The sequence below is a fragment of the Eumetopias jubatus genome, unplaced genomic scaffold (genome assembly GCF_037043125.1).
Source record: "Eumetopias jubatus isolate StellerSeaLion01/CBP00866 unplaced genomic scaffold, mEumJub1_p1.0 scaffold_14, whole genome shotgun sequence".
NCBI lineage: Eukaryota > Metazoa > Chordata > Mammalia > Carnivora > Otariidae > Eumetopias > Eumetopias jubatus.
Genome location: NW_028274820.1, coordinates 102,644,745 through 102,662,890, shown reverse-complemented (window position 1 = coordinate 102,662,890; position 18,146 = coordinate 102,644,745). Strand labels below are relative to the sequence as shown.

General features: G+C 51.7%; 1 protein-coding gene across 2 annotated transcripts in view; it reads left to right on the top strand.

Annotated features, from left to right (window-relative positions):
- KCNH2 (potassium voltage-gated channel subfamily H member 2) overlaps window positions 1-1,687 on the top strand; it is a 32,079-nt gene extending 30,392 nt beyond the window's left edge. For both annotated transcript variants that reach the window (XM_028089277.2, XM_028089278.2), the window contains 2 exons: window positions 41-218; window positions 1,538-1,687. In XM_028089277.2, coding sequence (XP_027945078.1) covers window positions 41-218; window positions 1,538-1,687 — 328 coding nt within the window. The remainder of the gene's footprint in view (window positions 1-40; window positions 219-1,537) is intronic.
- Window positions 1,688-18,146: the final 16,459 nt, after the last annotated feature.

Here is an 18,146-nt window from a genome sequence, read left to right as displayed (position 1 = left end):
CACATCCCCGAGAGCCAGAGCATCCTCCTTCTTGCCCCAGGCTGGAGACCCGGCTGAGTGCAGACATGGCCACTGTCCTGCAGCTGCTGCAGAGGCAGATGACTCTGGTCCCACCTGCCTACAGTGCTGTGACCACCCCAGGGCCTGGTCCCACCTCCACCTCCTCTCTGCTGCCTGTCAGCCCCATCCCCACCCTCACCCTGGACTCGCTTTCTCAGGTAAGTTCCAGAGCCCTCTCCCTGTCCAAGGCACCCCAGCCCTGCCTTTTCTGCCCCAGTTCCACCCCAAACGTGCTCTGCTGTCCTTTGGCTTGGCGCTGGGCCTCAGCTTCCTCCCACCCCCTATTTCTGCCCTCGTCCCGGACAGTACTCTTGGAGGAAGGCTTCCTCAGGAGCTGCAGGCACAGGGCAAGGCAGGAGAGCCCCCAAACCAAAGCCCCCCAAAAACTGGCAGAGGAAACGAGCAGGCTGAGAGGTGTCACCCAAATGACCAGACCTACTCAAGGTGTCTGTGTCATGGCCATGAGGGGTCTCTCGAGGAGGGGACTGGGTGAGCCTGAGGCCCGGGGGTGGGGGCTGTGTGCCAGTGCACCCTTGGGACAGGGTCCCAGCTCCCTGCCGTGACTGGCCTTGCTCAGCTCCGGCTTTACCGCCGACCAATGGCTCTCACCCTAGCTGCCTTGCAGGGTTGTCTGGAGGGCTTGGGCTGAACCCAAGGGTAGCACTTGTGGCCTGCATCTCCCCTCTTCTGCTGGAGTGGGCCTCTGTCGCCCTTTGTCCTCTCCTGAGTGGACATGTGTGTTCCCAGCCTTCTGACAAGACAGCTGTGCCTGGGCCCCAAGAAGGGGGCTCTTCTGGCTCCCAGAGGTGGCTGGGTCTCTGCTCCCCGCCTCCCTCTGGCGTCTGGTCCCCCGCCCACAGGCTGCCTGCTCCTGTTTGCAGACACCAGGGCCCACGTCAGCACATGTGCCAGTCTCCCTTCGCGGCCTCCCCCGCAGAGGTCTCACAACACCCTTGGCGGCATCCACCACCCCCTCCCGCCTGCCCTGGCACTCTCCCTGGCCTTCCGAGGCTGGGCCGCCAGCCTGCCTCTGTTTCTCGGTCCCCGAGTTCTTTCTAGATTGGAGGAAGGAGCCTCGTTTCTCTTTCTGTCCCAACTCAGGGCCCCTTATTCTGGGTTGGGTTTGGATTCTTCTGCCGTGTTCCCTTGGGAAGGGAGTGGCTGCAGTCTGGAGTTCTCCCCTGGGTCAAGGGCAGCTCCCACGGCTCCTGGCTGCCCAGTTTGGCTCTTGCCCACGGAGAATGCATTTCTCTATTTGCAGCCTCAGCGCCTCCCCTTTGTGCTCCAAGTACTGCTCTGTGTGCCTTGGCCCATCTCCTTGTCGCCTCCGACCCTCTTCTGTCCTCCAGTCCTCTGTCACCGAAGTCTCCTGACCCTCTCTGTCCTCTGACCCTCCCCTTTATTCACCTGGCAGCCCCCTCCCTCCCCCCCCCCCTTCTGCAGTCTTCCTCGTCTGCTCACACTGTGTTCTCTGCAGGTTTCCCAGTTCATGGCGTTCGAGGAGCTCCCCACGGGGGCCCCAGAGCTCCCCCAAGATGGCCCCCCTCGACGCCTCTCCCTGCCGGGCCAGCTGGGGGCCCTCACCTCCCAGCCCCTGCACAGACATGGCTCAGACCCTGGCAGTTAGTGGGGCTGCCTGGTGTGGACACGTGGCTCACCCAGGGTTCAGCGCACTGCCTGGGCCCCTCCCCTCAGAGGCCCTGCCCGGGAGGCCCTCGCCGAGAAAGGGGAGAGGAACGTGAAGGCACGGCCCCTCCCCCAGCCCTCGGGACCATCTCCTCCTGCAGTCCCCTGGGCCCCCATGGGAGGGCAGGGGCAAGGACAGGGCCGGGCAGTGGACGGGGGTCTGTGGTCTCCCCACTGCCCTGGGGGCATTAGCTGGTCTAACTGCCCGGAGGCACCCGGCCCTGGGCCTTAGGCACCTCAAGGACTTTTCTGCTATTTACTGCTCTTATTGTTAAGGATAATAATTAAGGATCATATGAATAATTAATGAAGATGCTGATGACCATGAATAATAAATAACTATCCTGAGGAGACTCCGGCAGTGCTGGGAGGGTGCGGCCGTCGGCACACGCTCTGCCCTGCGTTCACACTCACACGTGTGCACACGCACGCTGGGGTCTCTGGGAACCCGGGTGCGTCTGCGTGCACAGGGGCCGCCCGGATACTATGCATGTGGAACATGCATAGAGGGGTGTTCCCTGGGGGCTGATGCGGGTTACCTCTGGGGATTCCTGCTTCTGTAGGGCCCTGCTTCCTTGTGGCCCTGGAGTCAGGGTAGCAAAGAACCACCTGGATTGTTTTGAATAGAGAGGTCATCCTAATGGGATGCCAGGCCTGGGTCCAGCCCCTCAGGGTCATGTTTTCCTGGGTGGCATACTGGCTCCCAGAGCTGGTCCCGCTGACTGATAGCGCGGCCATACACTGGCTTGTCGCCTTATACTCTTCACGAGCCTAGGCCACACTGATCCTAACCTGGGACAGTGTTGGTTCGTTCTGGTCCATACCCCCCAATCCCCTGACTTGGCCTTATCTTGACCTTAACCCAGACTCACGCAGACCCTGTATAGTTGGGCCCCCACAGCAACCCAAGTCTGGGCACACTGCTTTCCTCAGCCCCAGCCGGGGCTTCCCGGGTGTCTGGCTGCAGATGGGCCTCACCTTGGTCACTGTGATCTCCTGAGCGCCTGGGATCCTTGATCACAGAGTTGCTGCCTAAAGAGGGTGCAAGTTTTTGGGTGGGCTCTTTGCCATAACTGGGGAAACACATCAGAATATACATCCTGGGGCCAGGGAAGGGGTGTGCACACGCACGCACGCACGCACACACGCTGCTGGTCTTGCGAGGACACGCAGCCTCCTGGAGTGGTGGTTGGCAGTGCCCGTGGCAGGCACCTGCCAACCAGCAGGAGGAGCCGACAGGCAGTGGCCAGCTCTGCTGTGGTAACAGTGCTGTCTCAGGCCTCCAGAACCGACCGAGCAGTTTCCTAATTAATCCCCACAATCCCTGACTCTTTGAAGTGGGATTGTTAACCTTGCTTTAAAATCAAATATGGCTGTTCTCACTGTCCATGCCTGGGGTGGGGTGGGTGTTGGGAGCAGAGACCCTGGTCTCTGAGCAACCTGGAGGCTTCTTGCTGTGCCCAGAGCAGGAAGGAGAGAAGGGAGAGAATCTCCCCCTGTCCAGGCGACTCTGCCCCAGGGCCCTGGCTCCCCTCCTGGGATCTGCCGACCATGTTCATCACTTGGGAGTTCACACACAGGACTTCCTGGTGGGTTGGTGTATGTGATGTCCGGGTGGGGGGCGTGGTGGTGAGCAGACCCCCTCAATACAGGGTTAGAGACAGACCCAGGCAGAGGTGACCGTGAGGCTACCGGTGAGTCTAATGTACAGACAGCTCAGTGCACCTGGCACACCGGGTCCGTGTGAGCTGGGCCAAGTGCCCGCGCTCTGATGCTGGCTCCATCCTTGTTACTGCCTGCCCTTGGCCTTAGAGTATCCTCGTCCTGGAACTCAGCTGTGGTTCACACCACTCTGCCCTGGTGCAGGGATGGAGGCTGGGGGCCTGGGCGAGGGGCTGGGGACCATCCCAGTGAGTCAGGGCTGGTGCTGGTGGGCACCTGGTGAGGAGGGAGCAACCATGCCAGCCCCACAGTCAGCCACTGGCCCGGTGTGGACTTTGGCGCTTGTCTTCGATGAAAACACGAGAATGTCCCAGGAGTCAGTCTGCTCAGTCTGTACCGGGGAGCTGCCAGTGTGGTTCGGATACCCCATGCCAGGTCCCTGCCAGGAGCCACCTGCTGAGTTTCGAAGGTGGGTGGAGGACAACGTTTACGGGATCGTTCTACCCGTCCAGATGCAGCTAGGTGCTCAGTACGTGCGGCATTTAACCCTGGAATACGGGATAGGAGTCATTATTCCAAGTGGGAAGATGAAGGCTCAGCATGGTCAGTGGCTGGCCGGTGCTCACACCGCTGACGGGTGACTGTGCACAGTTTCAGACTGCATAGGAGGAGTGACAGTGACCCTCCAGGCACAACACTGGGGCTGACACTCGCTGGCCACAGGGCGCAGGCTCAAACCTGGGCCTTGCGGGCCCCGAAAGGCAGGCAGGGGTGCCACGACTGGGAGTGCAGCCCAGTTTGGGGAGACACCCCAACTCCCGTTCCTAGCCTGCTCTGGCCCTCCCCTCTCCTGCCCGCCCGGGGTCATGGTCTGCCCGGCACACGTGAGTAGTGCTATAAACCACAGCTGTACCTGGCAGTACTGGAGCTCTCTGCTGGGCTGATGAAGGTCAAGTTTTTGGGCAGGGTCTGCCCAAAGCAGAAGGCGGCCATGACCACCCATAGTGGGGCCCTGGCCCCAGACTGGCTGTACCTTACAGGGTCCTTGTTGCGTCCCTGAGCCCTGAGCATTCTCAGGTGTGTTGGAGAGGGGTGGGTGGAGCTCCGGCTCCCGTATTCCAGCTGGGAGTACAGCCTAATGGCAGGCTACGTCCCTTGGGGGGGCCACCCTTGCTCTCTGTGCATTGCCCACTCTTTTAATGTCCACCTTATCTTATTAGTTATTTTTATTTCATTTCGTTTAATTTAATTTAATTTAATTTTTTGTAGAAACCATCAGTATAAATGTTTTGGAAGGGAGATGAAGGACCATCAGAAGGCAGTAGCCTGGGAACCTTGTAGAAGGGGTGCCTAAGGGGTATCATTCCTGGAGCCCAGGAAGAGAGAAAAGCAGGAGGCACAGGGACCACTGTGCAGCCCTCTGCAAGCTAGGCTGTTCCTCTATTAGCCTGAAGCAGTAGATAGAGAGCAGCAGCTCCATGGGGACGGGACCTCTTCGTTCTGTGGGGCCTAGAACAGCGCCCGGCACTGGGATGTGCTCAGTGTTTCCTGAATGGATGGATGGATACAAACTCTGCCATCCTCCCTGGGACAGAGACCCTTGGGTTGGGCAGGCAGAGGCTGGGGATGGTCTCATGTGGCTGGCAGAAGCAGGAGGGCATCTTCCCAGGGCTCTCCTCTCACCTTCTGCACCCCCGCCCCAGTCACCAAGCTCTCCCCCATGCCAGTCTTCATGTCTGCTCCACACAGCTCTGTGGCAACTGCTTACTGCCCCAGATCCACTCCCTGACTTCCCCTGTCACCCGGGCTCCCAGAGCCACAAGGACTTTGGTGGAGGGAACGGCAAAGGTGAGGGTAAAGTCCCCTCCTCTCCTGCAGAACTGGGCACCCATGTGTTGGGGATTTGCTGTCCAGAGCTGAGGGCTCTTCCAAACCAAGAGGGCCAGGAGGGTGGGGTTGGGGCTGGAAGAGGTGGTGGTGGGCAAGGAAAACGATCTGGGCAGGAAGGCAGGCAGCAGAGCTTGGAGCTGGAGTGTGGTCAGGGGTTGGGGATAGGACCCGATGACAGCACAGGACCAGCCTGCCTCCCCCCACCTCTACCTCTGCACCTGAAGGTCCAGGAGCCAAGTGGGGCCCTGATGTGTGTCCTTGCCTGGGAACTCAGCCACTGCTCAGGGTCCAGGCACAAGCTTGCCCCTGTACCTGTCCTTACCTGGACTCTTGCCCCTGCTCAGCCCAGACAGGGGCAGCTCTCACATTTCATGAACAAATAAGAGTAATCAATACTCATTGAGCACATCCTTTGTGATGAGCATTATTCCCACTGCCTGAAACCAAAGCACAAGAGGCTGAAGTCACTTGCCAGACATCCGCAGCTCCAGGGAGTGGAGCGGAGTGTGGACCTGGGGGGACAAGCCTCACCTGCTGGTTTAACTCTTGGGCACACTGCTGCCCTTGTTCTAGGGACAATGACTAGGAGACCTTTGCAAGGGTCTGGGATTTTGAGAACCTTCTCTCCCCTGCAGACTTTTGTATCTTCTGCTCCTTTGTCTGGAGGGCCCTTTGTTTGGTGAATTCCTGCTGGTCCTCGGGTAATTCTTGTTAAGAAATGCTTGAATCACCCCTCCTTGGGGCTGGGGGCCCCTCTGTGCAACTGCAGCACCCTCTGCTCTCCCTCTCCCCCCCCACCTACCCTGGACTGCCAGATCTGGGGGGCTTATTGCCTCTGTGCTACATTGTGTCCCTCTCTGTTTCCCCCCAGCACCAAGTACAGCAGCTCTCCCAGAGCAGGCACTGAGCAATTTCCTAAGGGAACATTGCTGGATTTGGGTAGCGATTTGCAGTAAAATCCTTAACATCAAAAGGGCCTTCATGCTTGACTTTAGGCGGTTGTGTCTTCCTGCGCAGCCAGACTTGGGGCATGAGGGCTGAGCAAGTGGTTTGGGGTTTCTGGCACTCCCTGAGTCTCTCCTGCTCTGAGCAGACATGGATGTGATACCCTGGAGGTGGCCCCTGAGGGCCCACATTCTTTTCATCTTCCACCCTGTTCTCTTGGCTCAGCTCAGCGCTTGGGGTTGGGTCCCTGCTCTGAGTTACAATTAGGGACCTTGTCTGCTGCCCTCTGGGGCTGGAATCCCTGCTGGTGGGCATCTCAGGGCACATCTGGACATCCTGTGAGGGCCACTGCTCACCTGAGCTTTGGGGAGCCCCTGCTCTGCTTCCCAGCACCACCCTCTCAGGTGCCTGACCAAACCTTCCGAGGCAGCCCTACAGCCTGGCTGATTTTTCTAGGGTCTGTTCTCTGCAGGGCCAGGGGGAAGGAGGTCTGATGTCAGGCCCTTTCTGCCACTCGCCTGCCCACGCTGCATAAGCAGATGGACCAGAGCATGCCCAGGCCCTAAAGGGAGAGATGGCCCGTTTGCGTGCAGGACACAAGGCCCTTTGTCCTTTCCAGACTCGCCTGCCCTTATACTTCCCCTGCCCTGTGCCTGACATTCCAGCCACAGGAGATCAGGTCCTGTTAACTGTGCTCGTGTTTCCCTGCATTCGCTCCATCTTTCCCTCATCTTGGAATGCAAACTCTGTCATTCCAGGTCTGGGGAAATCCATCCATCCTTCAAGTCGTAGCTCAGATGTTGCCTCCCTGCAGGAGGCAGGCGTCTCTGAGCTTCTCTGTGAATCTAAGCCTCCTTAGAGCTCTGGCCTCAGACCTTTGTTAGAGCCCCCACTACACCCCACCTGTTGTTTTGTCTGTTTTCCAGAAGGGTCGGGCTGAGTAGTGGTCATCTTTACATCTCCTCCGAGACACCTTCGTCCTGGCCCTGGGGAGACTTTGCAGGCACTTTGCCAGCATGTCTTGCTCCCAGCGTCCAGTTTCCAGCTGGCTTCCGTATAGTGGGCTTCCCCTACTGCTCTTTGTATGGCTGTCCATTAGTCCTCTGATGGTCAAGCCTGAGGGACATTCCTCCTAGGGCTCTTCAGTTCCAACTTCAGGTCTGTGGGACACATATTTCCCCCGGGTGGTGGACAGTCCAGTGGGAACTGAAAAGTACTCAGCCTGGCTGCTCGGGTGAGACCTTACCTGCTCGTATAGTAAGAGGCAGGCATCTTCCTCGTTGGCGTCCTGCTGGTCTCACCGCAGGGGAACCATACGAAGGACACACAGGGGGTCCATTTAGCTCAAGTTCTCAAAAATACTGAAACAAATTAGAAGCACAGAGACTTCTAAGGTGATTATTTTGAGACACTTTGAGATAATTGTATGTCATAAAAGAGTGGCTGGTGTGAAAATTAATGATGATTTAGTAAAAGGTTGGATAGTAAGTTTCCTTAAAGCTGCATGGGTGCATGATCTTAAACCCCACAAAAGCTCAATTTTTCATGATTTATCAATGCAGGAGCATTTTCAATAAAGTGATTCTTGATACCGTATTTTCTAAAAGTCCAAGTACAGTTCATTTGTTGTTGTTGTTGTTGTTGTTGTTGTTGTTGTTTTTAACTTTTGTCTTCCAAATTAAAAAAGAATCCATTCCGAGGCATTTGTTTAAATAATCGGCTTCATCATTTTATAACCACACCTTATAAGTGAGTCGGAAGTCTGTAAGAGCCATTGTTAAGAAACCAGAGCAGAAGAATTGAGCACAACTGTCTTACCATTATTTTAAAATTAGCAATAGCATAAGGTCTGGCTGCAAAGGACTTAGATGCTAACTGGCAAGAAAATCAGTCATTAGGGAAACGGTCTGGAGAGGGCTCACACAACAAGCCACCATATGTAATGGCTTTGTGTCCTTTCCTGCTTCACCAGGAGCTGACAGCCGGAGAATCAGAGGGAACTCGATGATTAGGGACACCAGGAAGGTCAAATGAGGCTGGTCTCGTGGTCTTAAGCAGTCTAAAATGGAATAAAACTCTTAGCAGATGGGAAAATGACCGCGGAGTGCTTTATTTTAATGTCAGACCGCCCTAGGCGTCTTGGAATTGCCACCATCCTGCAGGGAAGTTGGTTTTATGTGGGGCACTGAGTGGTCATAAAGAAAAGTTGTTATTCTCAGGGCTGGTGTGAAGAGTGCGGGGAAGGAGGATTGGTGAATAAGCCATTAGTGACATGACTCAGCTGCCCTTTGTCTGCCAGCCCGCGCGGAAGGCTTCCCTTAAAATGGTGGGAAATGGGTCATGCCCCATCCCACGGAGAGAAGGCTATGCCCAGTGCCTCCCCAGGTTTCCATGGAGGTTCCAGGGGCGAGGCTTCTGCTCTGGGTTAATCCCCCTGTGACTTGCGTCTCTGTAGGCACCTGTCTCATAAGCATGCTGTAGACCCCAATGCCTGCCGCCACTCTCCTCCACGCCCCCCTGACTCAAGCGGGACGCTTCCCCCGACCCGCTTCATCATCCCGAAGCACCACCCACCAAAGGCGGTCGTGTGTAGCAGATGCTTATTGAAGATGTGGGCTTGCTGTGGGTGCTGGGGAAGTCTATCTCACTGCACAGCCCGGAAAACAACCGAAAAGATGATCTCAGACATTCCAGTTCTAAATTCTTGGCTGTCTCCTTCCCAGTGCCTTTCTCACTGGCTGACCTCCTTCCTAGTTCTTCCAAGACCCTCTTGGTTGGTTCCCATCTTTCTGAAGACACTCCTCTGCCTCTTCTTATTCCCCACTTCTCTGGCCTTCTCCCAGACGCTCAGATTTCCCCTCAGTGGTTTGGGCATATACATTCAAGTCTCTCCAGGCTCTTCTCAGCAAACATTGCCCAAGGCTCTACCCTTCTTCCAAGAGACCCTTCCAAGCTACTGGGACACTATCCAGATATACATTGGATGGACCCAGAGATGAACTAGCCATGGCCCTACAAGGGAGAGGTGACTGAAGAAAGCCTGCCTGCCTTCCTTCCTTCCTTCCTTCCTTCCTTCCTTCCTTCCTTCCTTCTTCCTTCCTTCCTTCCTTCCTCCCTCCTTCCCTCCCCCCCTCCTTTCCTCCCCACCCTCCCTTCTTCCTGATTAGCAAGCAGTTTTCCCACAATAATAAGTGATTCCTAATGAGGCATCTAGCTCTAGAGGTGGGCACTTAGAGAGGAGGTGAAGAGCATGCACAGTAGAAAGAGCCCGAGAGAACAGAGCATGGTCTGGGTTTGAGGACGTCTCAGCTCCGTCCATACAGGAAGTCCTGAAGGGCATGGAGATAGTGCTTGATTTTAGGCCAAGCTCTTCAGCCCAGGTCTTAGGAAAATTTGTTCATGAGCCAGTCAGCTTCCCTCTTGCAGAGGCACAAAGTACAGCTCCAGCCGAGGTTACTCTCTTGGGACCTCACACATTTGGTGAAGGAACTGGGTCTGGGAGGGACTGTAAGCGCTGTTGCTGATTAGAGACCCAAGTCACATCAGACCTGGCCCCGAGGCGGGGCTGGGGGCAAAGCCCTGCTTGCCAAGGACGGACTCATGGTTTCGCGCGAGCTTTTTGCCAGCTGACTAGCAAACACTGAATGTTTTGGGTAACTGTCAAGTTTGTGGTTTAGAAATGAATAAAATGCGGAAAAGCTGTAACTTTGGTAGAGGGGTAGCTCCTTTGACTAAGTGCTCGGTGATTTGGAAGTGACCCGATGCCAACAGGACCAGCACTTCTTTCCCTGCACACCGTCCTCACTGGACAACATCTCCCCAGCTCCAGACCCTGGTGTAGCCCCAGCAGCCGGGGCCAGTGCTACTGGACCTCCTGCCCTTTTGCCTCGCTCTGGACCGAGCCAACCGGACTATCTGCAGTGGTGGTTGCAAGTCCAGGTTCCCCTGTCTTGACTTTATAGCTCAACCGAGAGCAGGATTGTTTTCAATTCAGATATTTTTCTCAAGGCTCCGCCTAGAATGGCGGAAAGCCAGGAAAGGCCCGCAGAAAACAGAGTTTATCCCCTTCAATTTTCAGTGGAGGAGAATGGGGCCCAAGGTTACCAAAGGCCGGAGCGTTAAGGGCTAGGCTGCTGCAGGCCAGGAGGTGTGTTGGACGCAAGGACAGTTGTGCGAGACCCAACCGTGTGCTTCAGCCTCCCGTTGTTCAGCTGCGAACACAGGAAGGAAACACGACCCACTCCTGTGAGTGCTTGGAGAGCTCTTTTATTGCGAGTCAAGTCCTCCTTCCCTCCAAGACTGGCCTCGCGGGTGGCCTTCCCCATGAAGACTTGTCAGTGATCCTGACATTTCTGCGACACGCCATGCTCCTCTGTCCTGGGCCAGCTCTTGGTTGTGAGAACTGTGTGGGCCAAGCAGAGCTGGAATTTAGGAGAACACCTCTCTAGTGTGGATGGAGATGCTCTCTTCGATAATGACATGCCCACTCCGTGACTTCTTGGCCGAACACAGGCACATCCTACTGCATAGAGGGGCTCCCTGTGGGGTTTCTGCGGAGGGGGCTGAGGGCTGAGCTGTCTAGAATGTGGCAAGAAAGAACTGGCGCCCCTCATTCCGCCTACGGTCGTGTGACCTAGCCCCAGTTTTCTCAATTCCGTGTTTGCCGCCCGGATGCAGGACGTCTCCCGACTCTTGGGGAGGTGTGTCATCACCTTGCCCTTGCCCCTTGTCCAGCTCTGTGTTGGTCAAGTACAGCTTGTAATTTGGGGGGAAGGTTCACTCTCTAGGAGCGGAGGCTCCCTCTGACTGTGATGTGTCTGCTTCTAGTCCTTGCCATCCTTCCCTCCCACAAGAAAGCTGGAAGCTGCCCCATGCTGGACCAGGGGATCACAAGATTTATAGCTTGCGACCCAGGTAAACTCGAGTTGGAAGCCATTTTTGCTCAGAGTCACCTATGTGCCACCTGCTTACCTGAGACCTGATCTCAGCTCTCCCACCCCCAGGGGGTGGCCCCAGATGACTCGTGCAAGGACTGAACTTGCATTTCTTGCTCAGGCTGGCTGGGGCAGGGGTTTTCTGGGCTGAGACGGCGTTCTCTTTGCTGTAAATGGGAGCTTGAAAGGGGCTTCGGAAGTTACCGCCATGCGCCATCGTTCCCTGCAATCTTTCGCACGTAGGGGAGGAACCCACAAATTTGGAATCTGAACCCGGCAGGATCCCATTTGTCCCCCAGCTCCTCAGACAGGGCCAGTCCGATGACAGTGCAAACCAGGATAGCAACCTGCACAGTCGTGAGGGGCCGCTAGGAGCTGTGGCTCAGGGAGGGGGCTTCTCCGAGAGAGAGGGGCTACCCACAGTTTAGGCTCCAGCACCCAGAGGAGTATGAGGTGCTGGAGGAGTCCTAATCCATATGGGCTGTGGTAACAAAAATACCGCAGGTCAGGTGGCTTATAAACAACAGAAATTCATTTCTCACAGTCCTGGAGACTGACAAGCCCGAGATCAAGGCCCAGCAGGTTTTGTGTCGGGTGAGGGCCCACTTCCTGGTTCACAGACGGCTGTCCTCACATGGCAGAAGGGGTCTCTTCTATCAGGGCACAGAGCCCCTTCCTGAGGGCCCCACCCTCAGGACCGGCTCACCTCCCAAAGGCCCCGCCTCCTAACACCATCACCTTCAGCATTATGTTTCAACATGTGAATTTTGGAGGGGACACAAACATTCAGTTCGTGGCAGAACCGACCAGCCGTAGCAGGACCCCCTCACAAGGACCAGACAGCCATGCGCTCCTTGGCCAGAGAAGAAAGAGCTATAAAAAAAATGGCGGATCTGTTCTTTTCACAGTTTAAAGTAGGATTTAAAAGCCCATGTTAGGGGTTAAAAATTATGAAACAGACCTGATATAAACGAGGTTATTTTGGGGATACATTTTATTGGTTGCTGTTGTGGAGAAGGTGGCATTTTTCACCTTTGGCAAAATGAAATAGACATCTGTGTTAATCTTATCTTCCCAACACGACTATAAATTCCTTGAAGAGGGGGCTGAGATTGAAGCTGGCAGGAAGTGAGGGCAAGTCTCTCACCAGAAAGAAGCCACGCTTCCTGACTTCTGTGTCCCCTGTCCCTGAGTGCAGGAAATAGAAGCCCCATGTTTTCACGTTGTCCATTTTTGTCCTTGTCACTTGTCACAGAGCCTGGCACAGGGCTGGGCTCAGTGCAGGCTGGTTGGCTGATTGAAAATGTCAGAGTTGGAAAAGTGGGCTGTGGGAAAACTCCACAAGTGATGGAGAAGGAGCCGGGAAAGGCATGGAAACAGGCTCATGGGGCCACAAGGTCTGAGCTGGAAGACTTGGGGGAGCGCTTGGCTCCATCCATTCAGAGACTGAGCCGCTGAACCCCAGAGAGAGAACATGGGGCTTGCCCAAGGTCCCACAGATGATCAGTGTCAAGGCCAGGTCTAGAACACAGGGTTTTTGGCCTCTCTGTCTTGCCAGATGGTCAACTCATGAGCTTCCAACCTTTAGGACAAACCCTCATAAAACCCAGGCTGTTCTTTGGGCATGAAGGTAACGCACTAGACTCTCATCAGACAGCCTGTGTTGGGAGCATTTTTCTGGGACTGGGGCAGGGTTGTGCTGAGCCCGCTCAAGAGGTGCTGCTGTCTTCAAGGAGATGGAAAGTGGAATCTGTTTCAATCACCACCCACTTGGATAATCAGCATCTCTTTGTGTATCTATCATCAAGTTTCAACAATTATCAATTCATGTCCAATCTTGTTTCACCCATACCATTCACTCCCCTGACATCAGATGACTGCAAATCTGGGATGCAAATCCTAGAGACCATATAGTTTCATCTGTAAGTATTTCAGTATTTCCAAAAGATGACTTTTAAAAAAGCCCACAATAGCATAACCACACCTAAAATATAATAATTCCTCAATATAATCAAATATCCAGTTAGTGATTCAACTAAGCCCCAAATCCAGAAGCCAAATGAAGTCCAAACCTTGCGAATGGTACTTGGACTCTTTTTTTTTTTTTTAGGACTTATTTATTTGAGAGAGAGAACACGAGCAGGATTGGCAGAGGGAGAGAGAATCCCAAGCAGACTCTGTGCTAAGCGCAGAGCCCTACACAGGGCTTGATCTCATGACCCTGAGATCATGACCCCAGCTGAAACAAACAGTCACTCAACCAACAGTGCCACTCAGGCGCCCCATGTGCTTGGGACTCTTAAATAGCTTTTAACCTATAGTATGTTTCTCCATATTTTTTCCTTGCTTTTTGGGTTTTGATCGAAGGATTTAGGTTGTTCATCTTTTAGAGTTTTCTACAACTGGATTTTGGTAATTTCATCCGTGTGATGTAGCTTAACATTAGGGTGACAACCAACCCAGTTTGCCCAGTGCCAAAACTGGGGAAATCCTGAGCAATCCAGGGTGGTCAGTCACCCTACATTTTTCCCCATCACTTATATTTCTCGTGAGTTGGTAGTTAAATCTAGAGTGTTTATCAGACTCAGGTTTAATTTTTTGGCAGGACTCTTCCCTGGCTGGTGGTGTGTTAGTCCACCAGGAGGCACATACATAGCTGGTTGCTTCTTTTTTTGTATATTAGCAGGCATTAATGACCATTGCATAAATCCTTCATTCATTAGGGTTGCAAAATGGTGACATTCTAATTCTACCTCCCCTTTTCCATTTATTAGCTGGACTTCTTTTATAACAAGAAACTTAGTGTCCGAGACTCTTTGGTTACTCAGAGCTGCAATTCATATAATGAAGGCACTGTCAATGCTTGATTCTTTCCCTTTATTTGCCAGTTTTTCAAAATATTGTTCCTTGGCATGGCCGAAAAGTGAAGAAGGAGTTTCCTTTAGTAGCATTATAAACTCACAGATTGGAAAAAAAAATGTTCAGTCCTTTGTAGTTACTCTCCTTATTGATGTTCACATATTTTCATCCTTGGCTGGTGGAAACTTACTCAGGTTGGTTCCTGAGTTACTTTGACAGGAGCACCTTGTTTTATGATTTGACAAGATGTTCTGAAGCAAATGATTTTGTATGTGCCTGTCCTGATCTTGGGAGTAGCCATTTCTCTGATGAGTCGTGGTCCTTCCTGTTGGGAAACGTATTCACAGACGGGGATGTTCTTTGCTCCTAGACTGCTCACTGTTTCTAGGTCCTTCCAGACCTAGCTATAGCTAGGAAATATGTATTGCTTTTTTTTTTTTAAGATTTTATTTATTTGCATGAGCAAGCGAGCGAGCACGAGCCAGGGGAAGGGCAGAGGGAGAGGGAGAAGCAGGCTCCCCACTGAGCAGGGAGCCCGACATGGGGCTCGACATGGGGCTTGACCCCAGAACCCTGGGATCCCGACCTGAGCCGAAGGCAGACCCTTAACTGACTGAGCCACCCAGGTGTCCCATATGTACTGCTTTTAAGAGACAAAATATATAGTGTGTTCATGCTGATATTACTAATTCACATGCAGAACTACAGAGTTTTAACTGAACCTCACTGATCTCACGTCTTAACCTCCTTTCCCCCCCACACTGAAAATCCTGAACTCATAATGGTACCACCATAATCACTCATTTGCTTTATCCCCAAACAAGCACACACACACCAGTCTCGGACTAACACCAAGAACCACCACAGCTAACAACATGATTACAGGAAACAGCTTGTGATATTTTTGAAGATTTTTGTCCTTACAGCATATCCCACTAGGGATATATAGTCAAATTACTGTGTTTAAGTCACTGGGAATAATTCCTTGGTTGGTTATATTACAAACTGGTGGTTATGTTACATAATTATGGTTTATTTGTATAATTTCCCTTTTCATTTTTAGGGCTTGCTTTTTAAGCCTAATTCCAAAGTTGAACATACCAAACAAGGTGCTCAGAGAAGTCTAGCTTCTATCCCTGTCTCCTGTCTTCCAACCCTTCCTCCCTCAGTGATAACCATTCAGCTATTTTTGTCCTTCCATTTTTTTTTAAACAAGCAAATGTGTGTGTGTGTCTAGTTCCCCTACTTTTAAAATTTTATCATTTATCTATTTATTTTAAGGGGGAGGGAGAAGAAGGGGGAGGGGCAGAGGGAGAGGGAGATAGAAAATCTCAAGCAGACTCTCCGCTGAGCACAGAGCCTGATGCGGGGCTTGATCCCATGACCCTGAGATCACGCCCTGAGCCAAAATCAAGAGTCTGACGCTTAACCGAAAAAAAAAAAACACCTTTTTTTTTTTTAGATGAATAAAAGCATTCCAGCACATTTTTCTATTCCTTGCTTTTCCATTTGCTATCTGGGGTGCACTCCACATTGGTAGAAAGAGATGTTCCTTGTTCCTTTTCATAGCTCTATAGTACTTCACTGTGTGGCCAGACTTTGTTTACTTAATCAGTCCTTTGTTCATTGTTCTCTGTTTCCAGTTCTTTGTTGTTATTACAAAGTTGTGCTACAATAAAGAGTCTCGTGCATGCATCTTTTCAAGTATCTGCTAGTTTGTCTACGGGATAGGTTCCCAAATTTTCTGGGTCAGAGGTTACTGGTATGTAATTCTGTAAGATATTATTTGATTTCCCATAAAAGAGTACTTTTATCCTCACCTTGCTGACAGAGTATGTTGTCACACTTTTGGCTTTGTACCCAATTTGGTAGGTGAGAAATTGTTTCTCAGTGCATTTTAAATTTGTGTGTTTCTGTCACAAGTTGAATTCCTGGGGAACAGGCTCTGAGACAGAGACTAGCATGCAAGGTGTTTATTAAAGAATGATCCTTGGGTGAACACCTGTGGAAAGGACAGGACTGAAGAAGGATCGGACAGAGGGACAAGTTGAATGATTTCAAGAGAGTACCCCGCCAAGCCCGTAGGGAGCTCTGGAGCCGGGATGGGGTGACAGGTGGGGCCCCTCTTGCCTCAGCTAAGCCATCACTGGATATGGGCTGCTTGGAAAGAGGCGTGACCTTGGATGAAGCAGTTTCTTCTGCTGAGGCAAACCCACATGAGGGCTGACAGCTGAGACCCATCTTCTGAGGGCACTTGCCGTAGGTAGGGGAGTAAATCTTTCATTTCTGAAGGAAAATGGGTGGTATGTCACAGCACCTGCCTTTGTCTCTTGTCTGTCTATAAGATCTGCCTTCATGATTTTGTTAAGTTTTCTACCTACATCTGTCTATCTATCATCTATCTATCATCTATATGTTCGTTGATCTGTATTTGAGATACTAGATATTGTTGGTATTTAACAACTATGTTTCTGTATATTTCTCCTGTCATCTCCTACAGCTTCTGCTTTATGAACATTGTTGCTAAGTCATTGCATGCAGCAACAGTATTACTGTTAAATCTTCATCATGAATTGCCAACTTCGGGCTTCAAAGCATACAGTGTCCTACTTTGGCTCACTTAATGCTCTTTGGCCTGAATTCTACGTTGCTAGATATCCAGATGGCAACTCTTGATTTCTTTTTTATTTGTATTTGCCAGTTCTATCTTTTAAATACTTTTAATCTTTTTTCTACACATTTATTTTTAACATTTCTGAATCTCTTTGTGTTAGGAGTATCCCCAATATGTAGCGTGGTATGAGATTTTGCCATTCAAGCCAATCTGAGTATTTTTTCTTTTAATAGCTGAGTTAAGCCCCACTGCATTTATCAATATGATTGATATGCTTGGCCTCTGTCTGGTCACATTGGTTTATTACATGTTGGTCTCCATGGGATCTATTTTGTGTGTTCTCTTTTGGTATTTAGGAAGTTTTGAATTATTGTTCTCATGGGTACATTGATTCGATACTGTTACATGATACTGTTAGTGCCCTGGTTTTGCCTTTTTTCCTATGAGTTCCTTACTAGGAGCTGTATTAAAATGAGCTAAGGGGCGCCTGGGTGGCTCAGTCGTTAAGTGTCTGCTTTCGGTTCAGGTCATGATCTCGGGGTCCTGGGATCGAGCCCTTCATCGGGCTCCCTGCTCCGTGGGAAGCCTGCTTCTCCCTCTCCCACTCTTCCTGCCTCTGTTCCCTCTCTCGCTGTCTCTCTCTCTGTCAAATAAATAAATAAAATCTTTAAAAAAATGAGCTAATAACTTCTTCTTGCTCCCCCACCCCTCACCTGGTATGTAACCCGAAGTAACACACTTTTCCTTCCTGCTTCTACCTGTGAGGCCATTGGCAAGCTCATTCTGCTTTGTATGTCATCTTCCCCGCCCCCTCCCTCCTCCCATTTCTGATAGTTGTATTACACCTGTAGCGTCCGGACCCAGGCATGGCCTTCTCTATGGCCTCCCTTACAAGTGTCTCTTACTCTTGGCAGCTAGCTTGCTGCCCGCCCATATGGTGCTGTCTTTCCAGTCATTTTGTTGTTCGAACCTCATTCTCTAGCGGATTCTTTAGGAAGAATAGTCCCCGAGCTCTTGAGTGTCTATAGCGGTCTGTCTGTCTATGGTCTTCGTCCTTTAAGGTTGGCTCGCTCACGTGTTCTTTCCTTGAGTATCTTAAATATTTCACTCCACTGTGTTTTGGCCTACAGTGTGGCTGTTGAGAAGTCTACATGCAACCTGATACTCTTTCTTTTCTCAGCAACTTGGACTCTCTAGCCAAGGTACAGAGTGGGTTTCTTTCCAAAGCCCGACAGCTCCACGAGACCAGTCTCAGCATGCACGGTGCCCGTTTAGGAAAAGATGTTCCACACTTTCCCTTGGAGTAGTATTCTGTTTTATAGCTTAGGTTTTCCTCTCGGTAATTGCTGTTTTACAAGTGTTTGATCCTTGCCTGGCTCCTGCTACTTTCTCTGGAATTTTTTTTTCATTTCTCATTCATTCCTTTGGAAGGAAACATTTGCCTTTTTCATCTTCTGTTTCACCGGAGCCAGCATCTACCATGTGTGTTTGTATCT